At 46.2% G+C, this 16284-nt stretch overlaps 3 protein-coding genes across 3 annotated transcripts in view; all 3 read right to left on the bottom strand.

Annotated features, from left to right (window-relative positions):
* Positions 1-131: 131 nt before the first annotated feature.
* mtch2 (mitochondrial carrier homolog 2) lies at positions 132-7410 on the bottom strand. The gene is made up of 13 exons (XM_053861667.1): positions 7271-7410; positions 5424-5508; positions 4392-4498; positions 3631-3657; positions 3504-3560; positions 3370-3427; positions 2070-2121; positions 1942-2001; positions 1770-1863; positions 898-945; positions 760-827; positions 619-694; positions 132-544 (listed from the first exon to the last, which is right to left on the bottom strand). Exons 1-13 carry the CDS (start codon positions 7355-7357, stop codon positions 458-460), a joined length of 906 nt encoding a protein of 301 aa, XP_053717642.1. The 5' UTR covers positions 7358-7410; the 3' UTR covers positions 132-457.
* Positions 7411-8995: 1585 nt separating this feature from the next.
* Positions 8996-12741, bottom strand: LOC128756894 (hatching enzyme 1.2-like). Its single transcript, XM_053861714.1, has 9 exons — positions 12714-12741; positions 12583-12655; positions 12091-12142; positions 11752-11904; positions 11557-11677; positions 11306-11484; positions 9916-9997; positions 9716-9840; positions 8996-9075 (listed from the first exon to the last, which is right to left on the bottom strand). Coding segments are annotated over exons 2-9 (777 nt in total). The 5' UTR covers positions 12646-12655; positions 12714-12741; the 3' UTR covers positions 8996-9073.
* A 2190-nt stretch (positions 12742-14931) lies between these two features.
* The window catches only part of LOC128752326 (hatching enzyme 1.2-like), a 2035-nt gene continuing 682 nt past the window's right edge, over positions 14932-16284 (bottom strand). The window contains exons 4-7 of the mRNA XM_053853427.1: positions 16068-16188; positions 15821-15999; positions 15161-15242; positions 14932-15085 (exon numbers count right to left, since the gene is read on the bottom strand). Of these exons, the coding sequence (XP_053709402.1) occupies positions 14932-15085; positions 15161-15242; positions 15821-15999; positions 16068-16188 (536 nt within the window). The remainder of the gene's footprint in view (positions 15086-15160; positions 15243-15820; positions 16000-16067; positions 16189-16284) is intronic.

Below are 16284 nucleotides of genomic sequence, written 5' to 3' on the forward strand. Positions count from 1 at the left end.
CCTTCTCTGACGTCCCGTCACACCAAGGCAGCTCAGTCAAATGTAAACAAGCCTTCAGTTTTCACTCTAGTCTAATATCACAGGAGACAAAAACAATGGCGGCACTCCAGAATAGAGAAAAGCGGTTTTAATGGGGTCGATCAGTGAGGTTGACACCAGTGCAGAGAGCTCAGTTCCCACTACATGACTACGGTCAGTCACACGCACCAAGCCCCGACTACACACAACCATCATTTACACTGGGGCACAGCTGTTGGGAGGGCTGCCCCTGGTCCGTTCTATCGCAGGGGAAGGGTGAACGATCACGCCCTCTACAGGACTGGCAACTAATGACATCTCTTTTTCATTAATATCATGATTCAAGAACAAAAAAAAAAAGTAAACAAGTGCATACAAATTTGAATTAAGTGCCAAATGTCCTGACTCACAACCAGGCAAAAGCAGTCAAGTGTTATCCTTAAAAAAATCTCTTCTCCTCCATCAGGTAGATCTTCCCGGCCGGAAGCTTGCGGAAAAATAGACTGTTGCCTCGGCTCATGTTGCCCTGCAGCACAGCAGAGGAGAGGCGGGTGAGTTCCTCTGGGCAGAGGCAGGAGCGCTCCTGAGCACTGGACTCACCTCTCGGCTTAGATGCCTCCAACAGTCGCCCCAGGTGGGATAGATGGCGGCGTATGGGGGGAGACCACCGGCCAGTCTGAAAACAGAACAACGCCGTCACAGACGGAGGCTCAGAGAGAGAGAATGAGGCGTGTCACCCACCCGCAGTTGTTCACAGCCATCAGGTTCGACACCAGGACGAAGGGGTACGTGAGCATACTGGCGAAGAACTGAAAAGAGGAGCAGAGGGTTGAGCTGCATCTGCAGCCGAGCCGTGGGGCGGCAGCCATCAGGACTCACCCCTGTCACAGCCTGGGAGCAGTTCTTGATCTCTCCTGTGTGGCTCATCTGGACACAAGAGCAAGCAGTCAGTCAGTCACCAGGCTCCACACTGAGTCAATGAATAGTTTGCAATAGTTTGGGCTTAAAAATGGTCCTAAAATTGATATTGTGGGTTAAAAAGTGAAAAGCACTACACAATAAAAGTGTCAGTTTTCTCCATCATGCATTGCATTGCAGCTAGTGCCGTAAAGGATTAAGATGTTTAATGAGATTAACCAGGTTGCTGTGTATAAATTCAAGATTAAATATTATGTTATCATGTTAAACAATTCCCGTAAACAAACATGAATCCACATTTAAACCAGCTAACTTGTAACCATTGTCAAGTGAGCACAGACGGTGTTTTTATTTATTTACGAAAAAGTTTCCCGAAACTGTGAATGTTCTCCAACACCGAACAACGAAGAAAAGAACTGCAAGCCAGGACTGTTCTAGGTTCCAGTGCTACTCTTATAAACCACACGGAAATTAAATTCCGGAGAACCGTGCTGAAAAGACTGAAATAATAGCACATGAATGAAATAAGTTTGAACTATGCCGCAGCGTGGACTTGAGCTCATGCTGTACTGCTGCATGGCGCTAGGGGGCGCCACCAGTAATGTCACCCAATGTAGGATTTCCAAGTCAGAAAATCACACTGTACACAATCCAAGATGGTTTCTCTGAACGTAAACAGGAGGTAGAGGCTTTGAATCAGTTGCTATTTGTGGCGTGGATTTATCAGGAAGTTGCTTCCATCCGGACGACAAAGACGCGAGACTAACTTCTGTGGACGTCACTCTCTTGTTCCCCGACTTCAACTTCACACGAGCAACAGCTCCAGGACATACCGAGTCATCAATGGCGTATGTGTTGACAACATGAGTCAGCAGGTTACAGATCCATAGAGCCAGGATGTCGCCGAGCAGACGAGGAATCAGACCACTGGGGAACAGAGGCGTCAGAAGGAAAGAAAAAAAAAAAAAAAAAAAAAGCCCAGAGACATGAAGGAGCGGGACTCACGCGAAGAAGCCCAGGACACCCTCTTCTCTGTACACAGTGACGATGGAGCCAAAGACCCCGCTGACAACACCATGGTGGTTAGTGAGCGAGCGCTCTGCAGCATCGTCCACGCAGCACTTCAGACGTACCTGTACTTGGTTTCTCTCCCGATGAACTGGACCATGCAGCGCAGAGTGATCACTGCAAACAAGACACTTTCATGAGACAAACTGTGCTGGATCCTCCACAGATCTAAGGCCCGGGTCCAACCTGGACCCAGAGCTAAGGATTGACGATATGGACAGAAAAAGTTTTTCACAATATTATTATCATTTTCAGGATAAATCCATGTTCATTCTATTCCATGTGTTGGACACTGCAGTCGCTCTTGAAACTGTTTTAGTGGAGTTTGTCTCCAACATCATTATTGGTTTATGTTTCAATATAATAGTGAACTAAGTGTAGAGATGAGAAATTCAGTGTTTCAGGTCTCTGGTAGAAGCCGCTGGTGTCTGACAGACTGCTCTGCCAGCTTTATTTAGGGGTTAAATGGAGCCGTCTGTCTGCTGTATCTCATGTCTCTGAACAGTTGACTTGAACTATGGAGCAGTCTGGACACATTTCCTAGATGCTACTGAAGAAACATTAGAAATCATGTGAAGAAATGATCATGGAGTCAGATTCTATTCTCCAAATCATGATACGAACTGTCAGTCCTTTGTCTTGTGTGATGAAAAACCTTTTCACAATTCTCTCTCCTAAAATGCTTGTTTTCCATGGCCTTATTGAAGATGTCACTCATACTTTGAGGCTTTAGAATTTGTTGATGGTCGCTAACTGATGGCGAGTCGTAGCATTAGCGCTGCCTGTGAGAGTGTGTCCACGATCAGTGAACCCTAATGGGGACGTGGAAGAGGACACCGCCGCCAATATCCAACTATTTTCACCTTGGCAGCGGGAGACCTGCATGTGTTGATGTGAACCAAGGCAGACGAGCGCGTCAGAGAACCTATGAGGACCACTCCATCTCATCAAATAAACAGGGATCCAGAGACTCAGAGTCGACCAGTGTCATGGTCAAAGGTTCCCTGGAATAAAAATAAGTTTAAAACTACGATGGTGAACCAAAGTCCACCACACTCTCCACAACTGTCACACGCTGGTGTCGGCTGTCAAACGCCGCAGAGCTGGGGAGCACGGCGCGCCGTTGCCATGTTCACGTGCAGCGAGTGAGGCGCGTGTTTAGCAGATTTATCGTGAGACGCTGAATTGTCATCGTGGAGATTGTGTTTGGCGGGATATGATATGGTTTATAAGAAGTTATCGCCCATCACTAGCCAGAGCCAGAGCATTTAAAAAATGTACAGGGGACCCAAAAAGGAATCCAATACTTCAGCTCAAAACACTGCATAACTTGAACATCAGGAGTGGTGCGTTCAGTGCCGTTACCGTGGAAGGGATGCGTGACGATGGTCGCACAGGAGCGGGCGATCATCTCCTTGGTTGTCTGGAGACAGTAGACATGGACTTTCAACTTTCTCTCCAAAGACTAGACAGGAGTGTCAGGGAGATCAGACACAGACCTCATTGACAACGTGCTGGAGGGAGCCCTCGGCCGCCTTCTGCTGCCCACACAGGATCTGCAACCGGCACCATACTCACGTCATCAAACGTTTGTATACAACCTCCACAACAATCCCCACCTCTTACCTTCATTGGATCGTGTTGCTGACATTTCTGAAAGATTCAAGAAGAAAATTGTCACAAGAATCCGAAGCTGCTTGGCTTATCGGCCACTCGAAGGAGGCATAGAGCAATTGTTGGATTATTTGAGCGACGCACGAAGATAGTGTCACAGAGTGGGGGCAGAAATGAGCGAAATATAAATGGCTCTTACTTATACACCGCCTTCCATGATTATCCAGCAAAATAACAAGCTTTACACACAGTCAGGCACACGATCACACACAGGCAGCAGCAGCACCGTGAGCCACCTGAACTGGGGCTCGCGATACCATACGTATCCTGATACAGGTGATGCCACATATTGCAATACTGTAAGTTCAGCAATATATTGTAATAAGAATAATCAGATAATGCAGTACAATACCATGTGCATGAAAACTAGTTTATTGTTGTGAAGTCAGTCGAGTTCCAGTTCAACAGAGGAATGAGTCACTCCCTTCATCAACAAAGTAACTCCAGAGTGCCCAATGAAAATGTCAGTATTTAACACGTTGAAATGCAGCAGCACATCAAAGTATCCATGCATTAAATATCGATATAAACTTAAAATATCAAGACAATATCACATATCGAAGTATTGCGATATTACAATACAAATATTGAGTCAAGTGTCATATTTGAGCGTATGGCTACGTTCTTACACCCCTAAAGTCACCCGGAGACAACTCGACTCAGAGTACCACCATCATTCCTGGCATTAAACAAAAGGCGATCGCCTCTCGTACCTGTGATATTTTGCTGTGAACGACGGTGCCAATGGTACCGGAGCAGAGCCTCGGGCCCAGACCTTTGAACAGACCCGCCTTGCCATCAATCTTGATGATGTGTTTTGCTGAGGGAACACAAACAATGACTACTTAAGTGATACAGTAAAGACAGCTGGACGTGAAAGCACATTTGAATTTGAGCAAAAGTAATTTTGTTATTCACACGCACCAACGTTTCAGAGGCTCAGACCTGTTTTGAAATATTTAACATTTAGTTCAAGACAACCTGTGTCCAATACAAGGCCTGTGGGCCACTTCCGGACCGTCAAGTAAGTTTGCGTGGCCCACAAGACTTTGTTGAGCTGGCTTAAAATTAAATCTTTTTTTTTTTTATATTCAAAGGCACCAAAAACTAGATCATTGACAATACATGTTGACATCACACAACCATGCTGTTTCCACAGGATTCAGTGGTGAAGGTAGACAATGTTTGCTTCTTGACAAGGTTAAAGACTAAATACAGGTGCAGCCAAGAACAACGAATGCCCTTCCAATAAGTACATATACAGCGAGTGGTAGGGAAAAAAAACAAGCTTTTTGATAATGGTTTACAAAATAGTTAAACCAAAATACAGCATGTTAAGAATGAATATCATAAATGAGTTTCATTTTCTGAAATGACTGACTTTTTCAATGCAAATTTTTCAACACGCACCTGAATTTATCCTTCAATCTGTGACATGTCTGTGTTTAACATTTCAGTCCCTACTGTGGTTTTAAGATAGACATGCAGCCAGCATAGCTGGACTGAACTACAGTCAACTACAGCAAGATCACAGCTGATATATTCAGTCTGACAGGCTCTGTCTGTCTGTGAAGTGGAGATCTCACACAACTAAAACAACTTTAGTTTGTTCTGTCAAGTTTGGTTCTGGTACTAAAGAAAGACTGTTGCAGAGGCGTCATCACAACATGGGATTTCACATAGTATGAAAATGCATCCAATATGAGTAAAGAGTAGTGAAGACAGAAGCGTGAAGTTGCACTCACCATAGGCAAACAGACCCGGCAGCTGATACACTTGTCTGCCAAACAGGTTTCTTCCTCGAGTTGGTGGTAGGGGTTCATGTCCAACCTGTCAACAATGCCGATGGTGAGCATTAGCTCAGCAGCTGAGATTTGAACTATGAGTTAGCCAACGCTAACTGGCGGGGAGGATGTCAAAAGACTAGGACGGAAGTCGAAATGCTTGAGCTCAGTGTAAGAAACCTAAATGGGAGTTATTTAGTATTAACGCATCAAATCACAACAGAAAATGTCTTTAAATTTAGTGATTTTATTTACATTTTTTAGGTTGACAGTGAAGCAGCAAGTATGATTCAAAATGTCACAGTTTAGCATCGCATCGTTTGTAATTCATTCAATCTGCACTACAAAATAATAGATAAAAATTGACTTGACACAAAAAAAAGGCAGTTAATTTTTTTTTTTTTTTTTTAAGCAGAGTGTTGCCAAGTAACTCCAGAAGTGGAAATAATGACAGAGAGATCGAAGTGTTAACTTTCGGTTTCATGTACAATTTTGTAACCAAAATCTCACTCACAGGTCATTATGGGATAGAATAGCTTCATGAAGTTGCCATGGAAAATTCCAAGCGCCATTCTAACAGTGCTTATCTGTCTTGAGGACATTCAGTACAGATACAGTGTTAAATACACAAATGAGTCAAACATTTTCCAACTATCCTGTTTAGCTTAAACGTCCCACAATATTTTCTACTTCTGTGTTGTCCTATTACAGTACTACCAATAACCCCACCTAATATATCGCTCGAGTAAAAGGCCAATCCCTGTTTTATCTCCACAGACTGAACAAAGCGACCCATTGCACAGCAACAATCATGGTCACCTGCTAATGCTTGGTTTCACTTTATTATGCTCTTTACCCTCCTTGCTGTTTGCTTGCAACATAAAGGTCACACAAGGACAAACAGTGCTATCATGATTTGAATGGACATTCAAGGTAAAGTGCACAAATAATAAGGGCCTGTTTATAACAATGACTTCCATCTTGTGGCAGCTGTTAGAATACATATCTATTTTTCCATTTCTACGCCGTTACATTTTGACACATGCTCACTGTAATACAGTCTGTGTTCAACATATCAATTATGCAGGACAACAAGAGTTCCTGCACTACAGCACACATGAAGACACAACATCTGTACAACAACTTTAAAGGACACAATATACAAAACTAGTTTTGTGCTCAACAAAAGCCTGTTCTGTAGTCACATTGTACTTTTGGGGAAAACATGGTCATTTAATATTTTTAGGACTGATGAACGACTAATAGACGCAACTAAAGTTGAAAATAAAAATTTGGACACACAGTTATCCTACTATATACAGTTTAAAGTTTAAAAAGACATTGTTCCCGTTCACGATTTGCCTCGAATCTAACGTCAGGCAGCGAAATATTAAAATGTATGTCTTCTAATGGTGAAAATACGATAATGCTTCATACAGGTTCCCAAAACATGTCGACCTCAAGAAGCACATTTTCAAAAACGTAACATAAACTTGGCCAACCGACCGTGTATCCATTGCGGACTACGTTGATATCAGAAGGTCATGGGGACAAAACACCACTAACACACGCGTGGCCATTGAGCAATTCAAAGATTTTGCATTCATTTAAGAGCCACATTAAACGTGTTCTACAGGCGTTAAGTACAAACATGAACGATACGTGTCAGTGGTCTTAATCGTGTCAAGGTTCAACAACAAATTATCAAAGCAGAACGGAAGGGAACCGCTGAACCGGGGCTCGCGCCACACGACCTCCGCTCCAGGACCGCTGGACCGGGCCGGTGAGTCCGGACGGTCTCCTCTTACCTGGATAAGGACCTTGATGTACATGAGCGGGTGGGAGAGGACGCTGAGTCCAGAGCCCAGCAGCACTTGACCACACGTATCCGCCATTCTGAAGCGTCAACACTGACAGGAAGTTGTTTCACTCTCCTTTGCGTTAAGTGTTCGTCATCTGTTTCGCTGCAACAGTGCTGCCACCCTGTGGCTAACGGTTGCAAATATACAGTGGCCTTCCCAAAGCGGGAAGTACTTTTTTTACGTTTTGACAAAATAAAAGCGAAGTGTTACTTTCAAAATAAATTAATAATAAAAAATCGCCAGAAACAAATCTATATGGGTCACAAATTGAACTCAGACTGTGTTTATATACACCATGTGCCACATGATGTACAGTATATAGGCACCAAACTCCTATTCATTGAAGTTGATCTTTTCACAATTCTGTAACTAAACTGTCTTTCAAAAGCAAATGCATGTGTCCTCAGATTTTATGTAGCACAGCAAAAAGCCATTGGTATGTGCAATTAAAAGAGCTATTTAGTTGGCAATCTTTCGTGTGTGTGTATATATGTGAACTTGTGTAGCTACAGTATACTTGTGGGGACCAATTCTTAGAAACACATTTTGGGGACCTTTTTACTGGTCTCAATTTTGAGGAGTAAAACTAGGGTCATTATGCAGTTTTTGTTTTGAGGATGTTCATGGAGAAGGATAGAGAAGGTCAGAAGGAGGTGCACTGTGTCTTTGTGGACCGTGAGAAAGTGTATGACAGAGTGCCAAGAGAAGAGTTGTGGTATTGTATGAGGAAGTCTGGAGTGGCAGAGAAGTATGTTGGAGTGGCGCAGGACATGTGTGCCAAGTGTGAGACAGTGGTGAGGTGTGCTGCAGGTGGAACAGAGGAGTTGAAGGCTCAGTTCTGAGCCCCTCCCTGTTTGCCATGGTGATGGACAGGTTGACAGATGAGGCTAGACAAGAAGCCCCATAGACCATGATGTTTGCAGATGACATTGTGATCTGTGGTGAGTGCAGGGAGCCAGTGGAAGATCAGAGAGAGGTGGAGGTTTGTCTTAGAAAGGGGAGGAATGAAGGTGAGCCGCAGTAAGACAGAATCCATGTGTGTGAATGAGAGGGACCTAAGTGGTCAGGTGAACTTACAGGATGCAGAGATAAAGAAGGTGGAGGATTTGAAGTACTGAGGCTCAACTGTCCAGGGCCATAGAGAGTGTGAGAAAGAGGTGAAGATGCGGGTGCAGGCAGGATGGAATCATTGGAGAAAAGTGTCAGGTGTAATGTGTGACAAAAGGGTGTCGGCAAGGATGAAAGGAAAAGTGTCCAAAAGGGTGGTGAGGCCAGCAATGTTGGATGGTTTGGAAACAGTGGCACTGAGGAAAAGACAGGAGGCAGAGCTGGAGGTAGCAGAGATGAAGATGCTGAGCTTCTCTCTGGGAGTGAGCAGGATGATGATAGGATCAGAGGGACAGCACATGTGCTCAGGTGTTTAGGAGACCAAGTCACAGAGGCTAGATGGAGATGGTTTGGACATGGACAGAGGAGAGAGAGAGAGCCAGGACATTGGTAGATGAAGATGTTGAGGTTGGAACTGCCAGGCAAAAGGTGGAGAGGAAGGGTAAGAGGCTGGGGTGTGTGTCCATTTTCATTGAGAACAAAATCTTTAAGAATAAACAGCATGGTGACTGAGAGAGCCAAGGTCCTGAGGTTGGTCAACAAAAGACAAGAGAGACTCGGGAGTGGATTTGAGCAAGTGTATTGTATGAAATATCTCATGAAATCCAGTAGATCTGCAAGAGATCCAGACTTCTGAAGTTCCTCTGAAAGAAGAAAGAGCAAACAGACGGTCAGAAGCGCCACACGAGAATCAGAATCCATTTCAATGCCAAGCGCTGAGCTGCTTTGCTCTGTTCTTGGTTTCTAACTGATGTGAGGCATCCCTGAACTAGTGATGGAAAGCCTCATGGAGCAGTTTATTTAGTGGAATTGGTAATGAAGTCTGGGGATGAAGATGGAGATGAAGAAACCAGGTAAATCAGTGTCAAGACTCTGGTGCCTTGAGTGGACCATCTTGCTCTCGGAACTTGTTGTCTACCCTCCAAATACTTGCTTTGCTTAGGTAGCTTAGTTCAATTCATGGCTGGTGCCTGGCATGTTTGGAGCGGGGACAGATTTTAAGTCGCTGGGCTGGTTGACTCATTGTCCTCAGCAGTGGTGGAGGGGTTGGAATGGGTCTCCTCTAGTTGGAGATCGACCCTGGTCCCTCCACACAAGCTCGCCTGTTGGGTGCAAACCTCTTTCGCAAGCTCCGCCTGAGACTCTCTAGACTGATTTTATGGGCACCATGGATGTGTTCCTGGCTGTGAAGTGCTGGATCCTGCCCTGACTGACTTCCTTCAGAGCTGAAGTCTAGAATGCTCTTGCTGATCCACACAAGGTCAGGTATAGTAAAACACTCACAGCACTTGTAGAGGGTGTTGAGCCTGGCAATGTCGTTGCGGCTCATCTCCTGAGCGTTGCCGAAGGACACGTTGGAGTTCGGGATGGGCACCATGGTGGGCTGGTTGTTCTTAGAGAAGGCGTACCTGTGGAGAGGAGAGTAAATTTGGACCAGAACTGGACCCATAAAACTCAAGCAAAGCTTAGCTGTGTGTCCTCACTTGTGGTACTGCATGACAGAGTTGTAGTCGTAGGGAGTTCCCTGGTTCAGAGTGGCGATCTTGTTGAAGTTGTGCTCCATTCCTTCGAAGTTGAAGAGGTTAGCATGAGTCTCTGGTCACGAATCAGACCTCAGTGCTGCTGTTGTTATGGTTTTAGATCCTTTTCACACTGTTCAGTTCAAAAGTCCAACATGTGAACACAAGCAGCCTTAGGACGGTTTCACATTGCGGACTCTGTCTTGAGACAAAGCTCTTTTGGCCCAGCAGTCCGAGATGTGAACACAAGTGAGTCGCGTTTTGGCTGCGGACTTGATCGTGGACGGAGAGCTGCACTCTGTCTCGGGAAACTCTCCATGGGGGGTGAGATGCGGCACTAGATGCCGGAAACTACGTGTACAGCGCGACTCCACACAAACATGATAAATGCCGGGCAGTAAAGGGTGAGATCGCTGCCTGGGCGCACAACATCGTTCAAAAACAACTTCTCAAACTCCCAGAACACTGAGATGTGCAGCCGGGAGCTGCAGGAAAATGGTGCTGGGGAACGGGAGCGCAGCGCAGCACAGGGCAGCGGTATGGGACTCGCGATGTGTGCAGGTGTTTGATAGCTCACGTGTTTTCCTTCATTAGGCTGATAAACACTTGATTTTATTGACAGACAGATTTGCTCAAATGAATAATGCTGTGCAGTAACTGTTTTCACTGCTGTGATGTAGCTGCAGCGCAGCTGTCTGCATGAGGAGGACAGCTAAGAGGAAAGGCGCTGATTTTCCCCCAAGTTACTGAAGATCACCAGACTATTCATTGACCATTTCTGACGTCTGGATCTGGACTTCACTGACTAAAACCTTCTCGATCGTCTGGAATCTCTCTCACTGTGTTCTACGTGTTGTGAGAGCAGTGTGGATCAATCAAGACGCTCCATATTAAGCAGCTCATGACACTCTTTCATGTTTAGTTTTGGCTGTGAAACGTCACGTTCTGTTACAGCCATGGCGGAGCTCTGTCATCAGTTCATATCTGAGGTGAGGACGACTGGTAGTGCTAAGAAGTGACCGAGAAATAAGGAGGTCAAGCTGATGTTGGTGACGAAATCCTTGAGACATGGTTTGTTGTCGGTCACAAACCAGCTATTTTGCGTGGAGTGCCCCCAGCTGAGGAGAAAAAAAAGACACCATCTGAGGCGCAAAGGTGCGAGGCTGCACAGCAGGGGGCGCATCAAACTCAGGTCACCCCAGACAGAACCCGCAGTGTGGAAAGCCCCTTAAAGACTCCACTCTGGGAGCATTTGGCCATGGGATTAGATTTTGCTTAGTGCCAGTGAGATGAAGAGAGGGGTGTTTTGATCAGGTGTTCAATAACTCCAAGGTTTTGCGCTAATCTTCATTACCTGAAATGACGTTCTGCAGCATCACTCTGATGTGGCTGTCTCTGTCGGAGCGGGTCTGCTCATGGTTGAAGCCCAGAGCGTGGAGCAGCTCGTGCTGGACGGTGCCGTGGTAGAGGCAGCCGCTACGGGCCAGAGAGAGCACCTGCTTACCACCGCGACGCCCCACGTAGGACCAGCAGCTGAAGCACAAGGCAAAAATGGGTCTTAACTGCAAAAAAAACTATTGTTGAAGACAGTTTCGGCATCTCTACCCATTCTGGGACTCGATGTTCAGCCAGTCGCGGTCGCTGCTTCTGCTGGGTCTGAAGCGGATGCAGGAGAAGGAGGAGAAGGACTCCAGGCCACGGGTGATGATGGCCTTCTCGCGGGAGTCTGCCGGTGAGACACAGCTCTTATTAGAGTCCTCAGCGAGTCATTTAGCCGGTCGCAGAACTGTCCTCACGTACTGAAGTGGTTGGCGATATAGTAAGGAATGTAGACCTTTCCATCGGTCCACTTGCCCCACATGCAGCCGCGGCTGGTGCAGGGGTCAGCGTTCCTCTCGGCCTCGTCGATGGCGATGTCGCCCTCAACCAGGGTGGGTTCATCAGCAGAACGAACTGCAACACAAAGAGATCGCCACACATGTTAGTCCCATCCAGGAGGAAATACTGTGGATAATTCAGCTGCAGCTGCAAACAAAGGAAGTGACTCATTTCAGACACAGAGCCAGTGGCACAGTTGGCTCTAAGGATCATCTTAAACAGCGACAACAACTGTATTATAATGCAGTGAAGTCCACTCACTCAGGTCTCTGTTGGCTCTCTCCAGCAGCTCAGAGACAGAGAGGTCCTCTGTTGAGAGAAAAAAACCTCAGAAATAGCAACATCATGAAGCGTCTCGGAGGCAGTGGAGACACACCCTACCTGTCTGATCGGGTTGGAGGCCGGAGGAGAGAAAGCAGATGGTCAGTCTACTGCTCACGTGAGTGCGTGGGGGAAGGCTTGTTTATCTTACTTTGTGGGGACCAATTCTTGACAATATACTATCCTTGTGAGGACTGTATGACTTTGGGGGGACATTTAGTAGGACCCCACAAGGTTAAGCCTCAATTTTAGGGTGAAGTCTTCAAAATAACTGGGTTTCAGATTGGTTCAGAGTCCTGGTTACGGTGAGCCATGTGTTTTGGATGGTTAGGTTTAGAGGGAGAGGCTGGGGAAAGGGTTATGGCAAAGAGAAACCTGACAATGTCCCCACAAAGATAGAGATACAAAGGTCTGTGAGCAGTGGTGTGTTACCTCCTCGGCCCAGCAGCAGGCCGACAGCAGCAGCAGAGCGGAGAACACGAACACGCGAGCCATCTCAGCCAACCTGCAGGGCACAGACTTGGGTCACCACCGCTCTCCCACATCTGTCAGGTCACACTCACCTTCAGTCCTTGGTGCAGACTTGTGCGGCACAGAGTCCACTGCCGCCTTTTATACATGCTCAGGCCCGAGGCATCAAACCCTTATCAGTGCAGAGCAAACACATGCAGGTGCTATATTGATGTGCATTCGCTGTAAGATGGAAAGCGCTCAGTCAGCAAAACCTGATGTTTTGAAAAAAGGATCCTTCAGTGTTTTGAGCAGAATAAAATGTTATGCTAACTGAAAAGACATGACTGTAAAACAGGTGTTGAGCTATAGTTGACGGGACAGTGAGAGGCTCTAGGAGTTCTGCCGTCTGAGAAACGCAGCAACTGCCTGTTTTCTTCATATATTACCATCATTTTTTTTTCCAGAAAATACCCAGCCAAGTTAGGAAAAAAACGCTGTGGTAGTGCATCAGAGAAGGCGTATGAATCTATTCCCAGTCTCGCAGCTGATCACCTTTCTTCCGTGTTTTCTTAGCTTCCGGTTAGCTCATGCTTTCCTTTGGCCTCTTGACAGAATCTGGCAGGTGCTCGAGGTTGGCAGTAACTCCTGAGTCCTGTGGCGGCAGGAGTAGGTCTCCGGATGGTCTCACCAAGTGGAATTGTCTTCACTAAGTTGTGGGTCATATGTGAGTATTTTTTTCTCAAGTTTGCAACCTTTTTTAAGCCACGGCGCAAAAATCCTGAGGCTCACCACCAAAGGAACAGCGGCCGACGCGTAATTGTGCTTTGTCCAAAGTCTTGTAGAAAATCCCTTTACATTTGTGAACAATTGTAGCCAGGTGAGGCGAAATATATACCAGAATTTGTTTCATTTTTTAAAATAACTTTTGATTTTGCCATAATTTCACATGTATTTTTGAGACTAACTTCTGCTCAGTGTCTGTCCTAAAAGAAACGTTTGGTCAAAGAAGCCATTATGTAAATGGAATTTAGTAAAATATCAGTGAAGACATGGCTGTCAGCATTCTTTCACACAGTCATTCAAACTGGATTTAAGTGGGCAAAACACTAAATCGCTCATTGAAAGGCTCAAATGATAATGAAAATGTAAGTCACTGACTTTTGGTGGAACAATTGCATCTTCTTCGGGGAGATCAACTCCATATAGAAGGAAGAGTGACAGATTTCTACCCCAAACTTCGATGGTCTACAAGTGTCAATTAAGTTAGCCGTGCGGTGCAGACAGTCTTTGGCGTCGCGGGTCCGACGTAGAACACTGCATCATTCTGTCGTGAAGGTGTGTGGTCAAGTTAAAAACAAGGTTTAAAAGGTTTAAAAACAACAGGAAGTTGTGCATTTGACCGGCTTCTCCGCTGCGAGGAAGCGGGACTGCGCACCTAGCATAGCGCTTCAGCGAGTGAAACGCGTCAACATAGATCTGTGGTGTATAGAATGTCTTCCGCTTCTTAATTTTAATCATCATAGACATGTTTCACAGATGAATAGAGCCCAAACCATGAGGTGCACATATGAAAATATACATACCGGTCCTGTGCAGCAGGCAATTACTGTTGGTGGTAAGTGCAGTCACCGTGGCAGAGGAAGACTCGAAGCTCACCTCACCTCGGAGCAATGGTCCCCCCCCCCCCGTCCATCGCAGTCCTGGCTAGAGGCAGGTGGCAACCCGATGGTCCTCACCCAGAGTTTCCCATGCCTTGTTTGCTGTACTGGACGTTTTCTGCAATGTCAGCAATTCATATCTTTTTCTTCTACGTGCAGTTTGTGCCCGGAACGGCGCCACACCACCACAAGGGAGCGCACATGCTACTCTTCTGTAGGCCTGAAGTGCTGTTTCAGAGACAGGTTTTGAATGTTCATGACTCTCCCGCCGATCCCTCTCCATGACCACCAGGGGTCAATAGTGCTTCACGTGTTCACAGGAAATGCTTCCCTTTCCATCTCTTGCGCTGTGATCTCTATGTTTTATTTGTTAGATTTATGCACGTTTAAGGCTTAGTTGACAGGACATGTGCAAGACGTCAGTCATGAATGTCTCATAAATAAACCAAAAGGCTGCTGGTACCCAGAATGCCATCAAACTTATGCCACATAAGAGCCTTTCCTCGGACATGGCTTCTCCTCATGGGGAGAATAAAAAGACAAGATTGACTCGGAGTCAGTTTTAGGCAGTTTTATTACACCAAGACAGCTTCTCCAGTCCGGTGAAGATAAGGCCTGTGTTCTTCTGAAAGACAGAGGAACAAGAGAAGATCAACACCCCACGCGACTCTCAGGATGAGCGTGTGACCAAAGACTCACAGCACTTGTAGAGGGTGTTGAGCCTGGCAATGTCGTTGCGGCTCATCTCCTTAGCATTGCCGAAGGACACGTTGGGGTTCGGGATGGGCAGCATGGTGGGCTGGTTGTTCTTAGAGAAGGCGTACCTGTGGAGAGGAGAGTAAATTTGGACCAGAACTGGACTCATAAAACTCAAGCAAAGCTTAGCTGTGTGTCCTCACTTGTGGTACTGCATGACGGAGTTGTAGTCGTAGGGAGTTCCCTGGTTCAGAGTGGCAATCTTGTTGAAGTTGTGCTGCATTCCTTCAAACCGGGACAAAGAGATGGGACTGAACATCATGCTAGACTAAACTCCATGCTAGGACCATGATCAAAGTTTTGTGAATCTTATTGTTTAGCAGGATCTGATTTTGTGAATCAGAAGTTCAGTTCCGTTGGAGTGCGAGAAACCCATCAATAGTTCCCATGAAGACCAGCTGGCCTGGCTCCACCCATTTTATCTGCTAAACTACAGTGTCTTGCTGCTTCACAAATTGAGTTTATTTTACTTTTAAATGCAACAGATGTGAGTATTTTTTTGGCTTAGTAAAGAAGGGCCTGGAGCCCTGGAGCCTAGAGCGATGCAAGAGTCTCACTGGTTGCAGACGCACTGAAATCGATCAGAATCGGCATGTTTGTGTCTCGAACGTTGGGGAAAAGAATAGCTTCAACTTCATGTCCTGACAGTGCAATATGCTATTGATGCTTCTATGACACTGTATGTATAGATGTCATTCCACCTGGCCTCCAGATTTCACTGTAAACATGGAGCAAAAAGTGTCGAACTCGGCTATCTCTTGAATGGCATCATGCAGGTCGTAATTCTCAACATTCTCCTTTACCAGACACCACGTTCTGCAGGAGCACTCTGATGTGGTTGTCTCTGTCGGAGCGGGTCTGCTCATGGTTGAAGCCCAGAGCGTGGAGCAGCTCGTGCTGGACGGTGCCGTGGTAGAGACATCCCTGGCGGGAGAGAGAGACCACCTGCTTGCCACCGCGACGCCCCACGTAGGACCAGCAGCTGGGACAGATCACACCGGGTCAGAAGAAAGATCTCACTATGAAGGAGAAAAATGCAATAATCTCTACCCGTTCTGGGACTCGATGCTCAGCCAGTCGCGGTCGCTGCTTCTGCTGGGTCTGAAGCGGATGCAGGAGAAGGAGGAGAAGGACTCCAGGCCACGGGTGATGATGGACTTCTCGCGGGAGGCTGACAGGAAGCACAGTCTTCAGTGAGCGACAGAATGGTTCACCATGAACAAGGGTGGGACTCCATCAAATGAGAAAAAGGAACACTGAAGGCAGT

This window comes from Synchiropus splendidus, chromosome 1 (assembly GCF_027744825.2).
Source record: "Synchiropus splendidus isolate RoL2022-P1 chromosome 1, RoL_Sspl_1.0, whole genome shotgun sequence".
NCBI lineage: Eukaryota > Metazoa > Chordata > Actinopteri > Syngnathiformes > Callionymidae > Synchiropus > Synchiropus splendidus.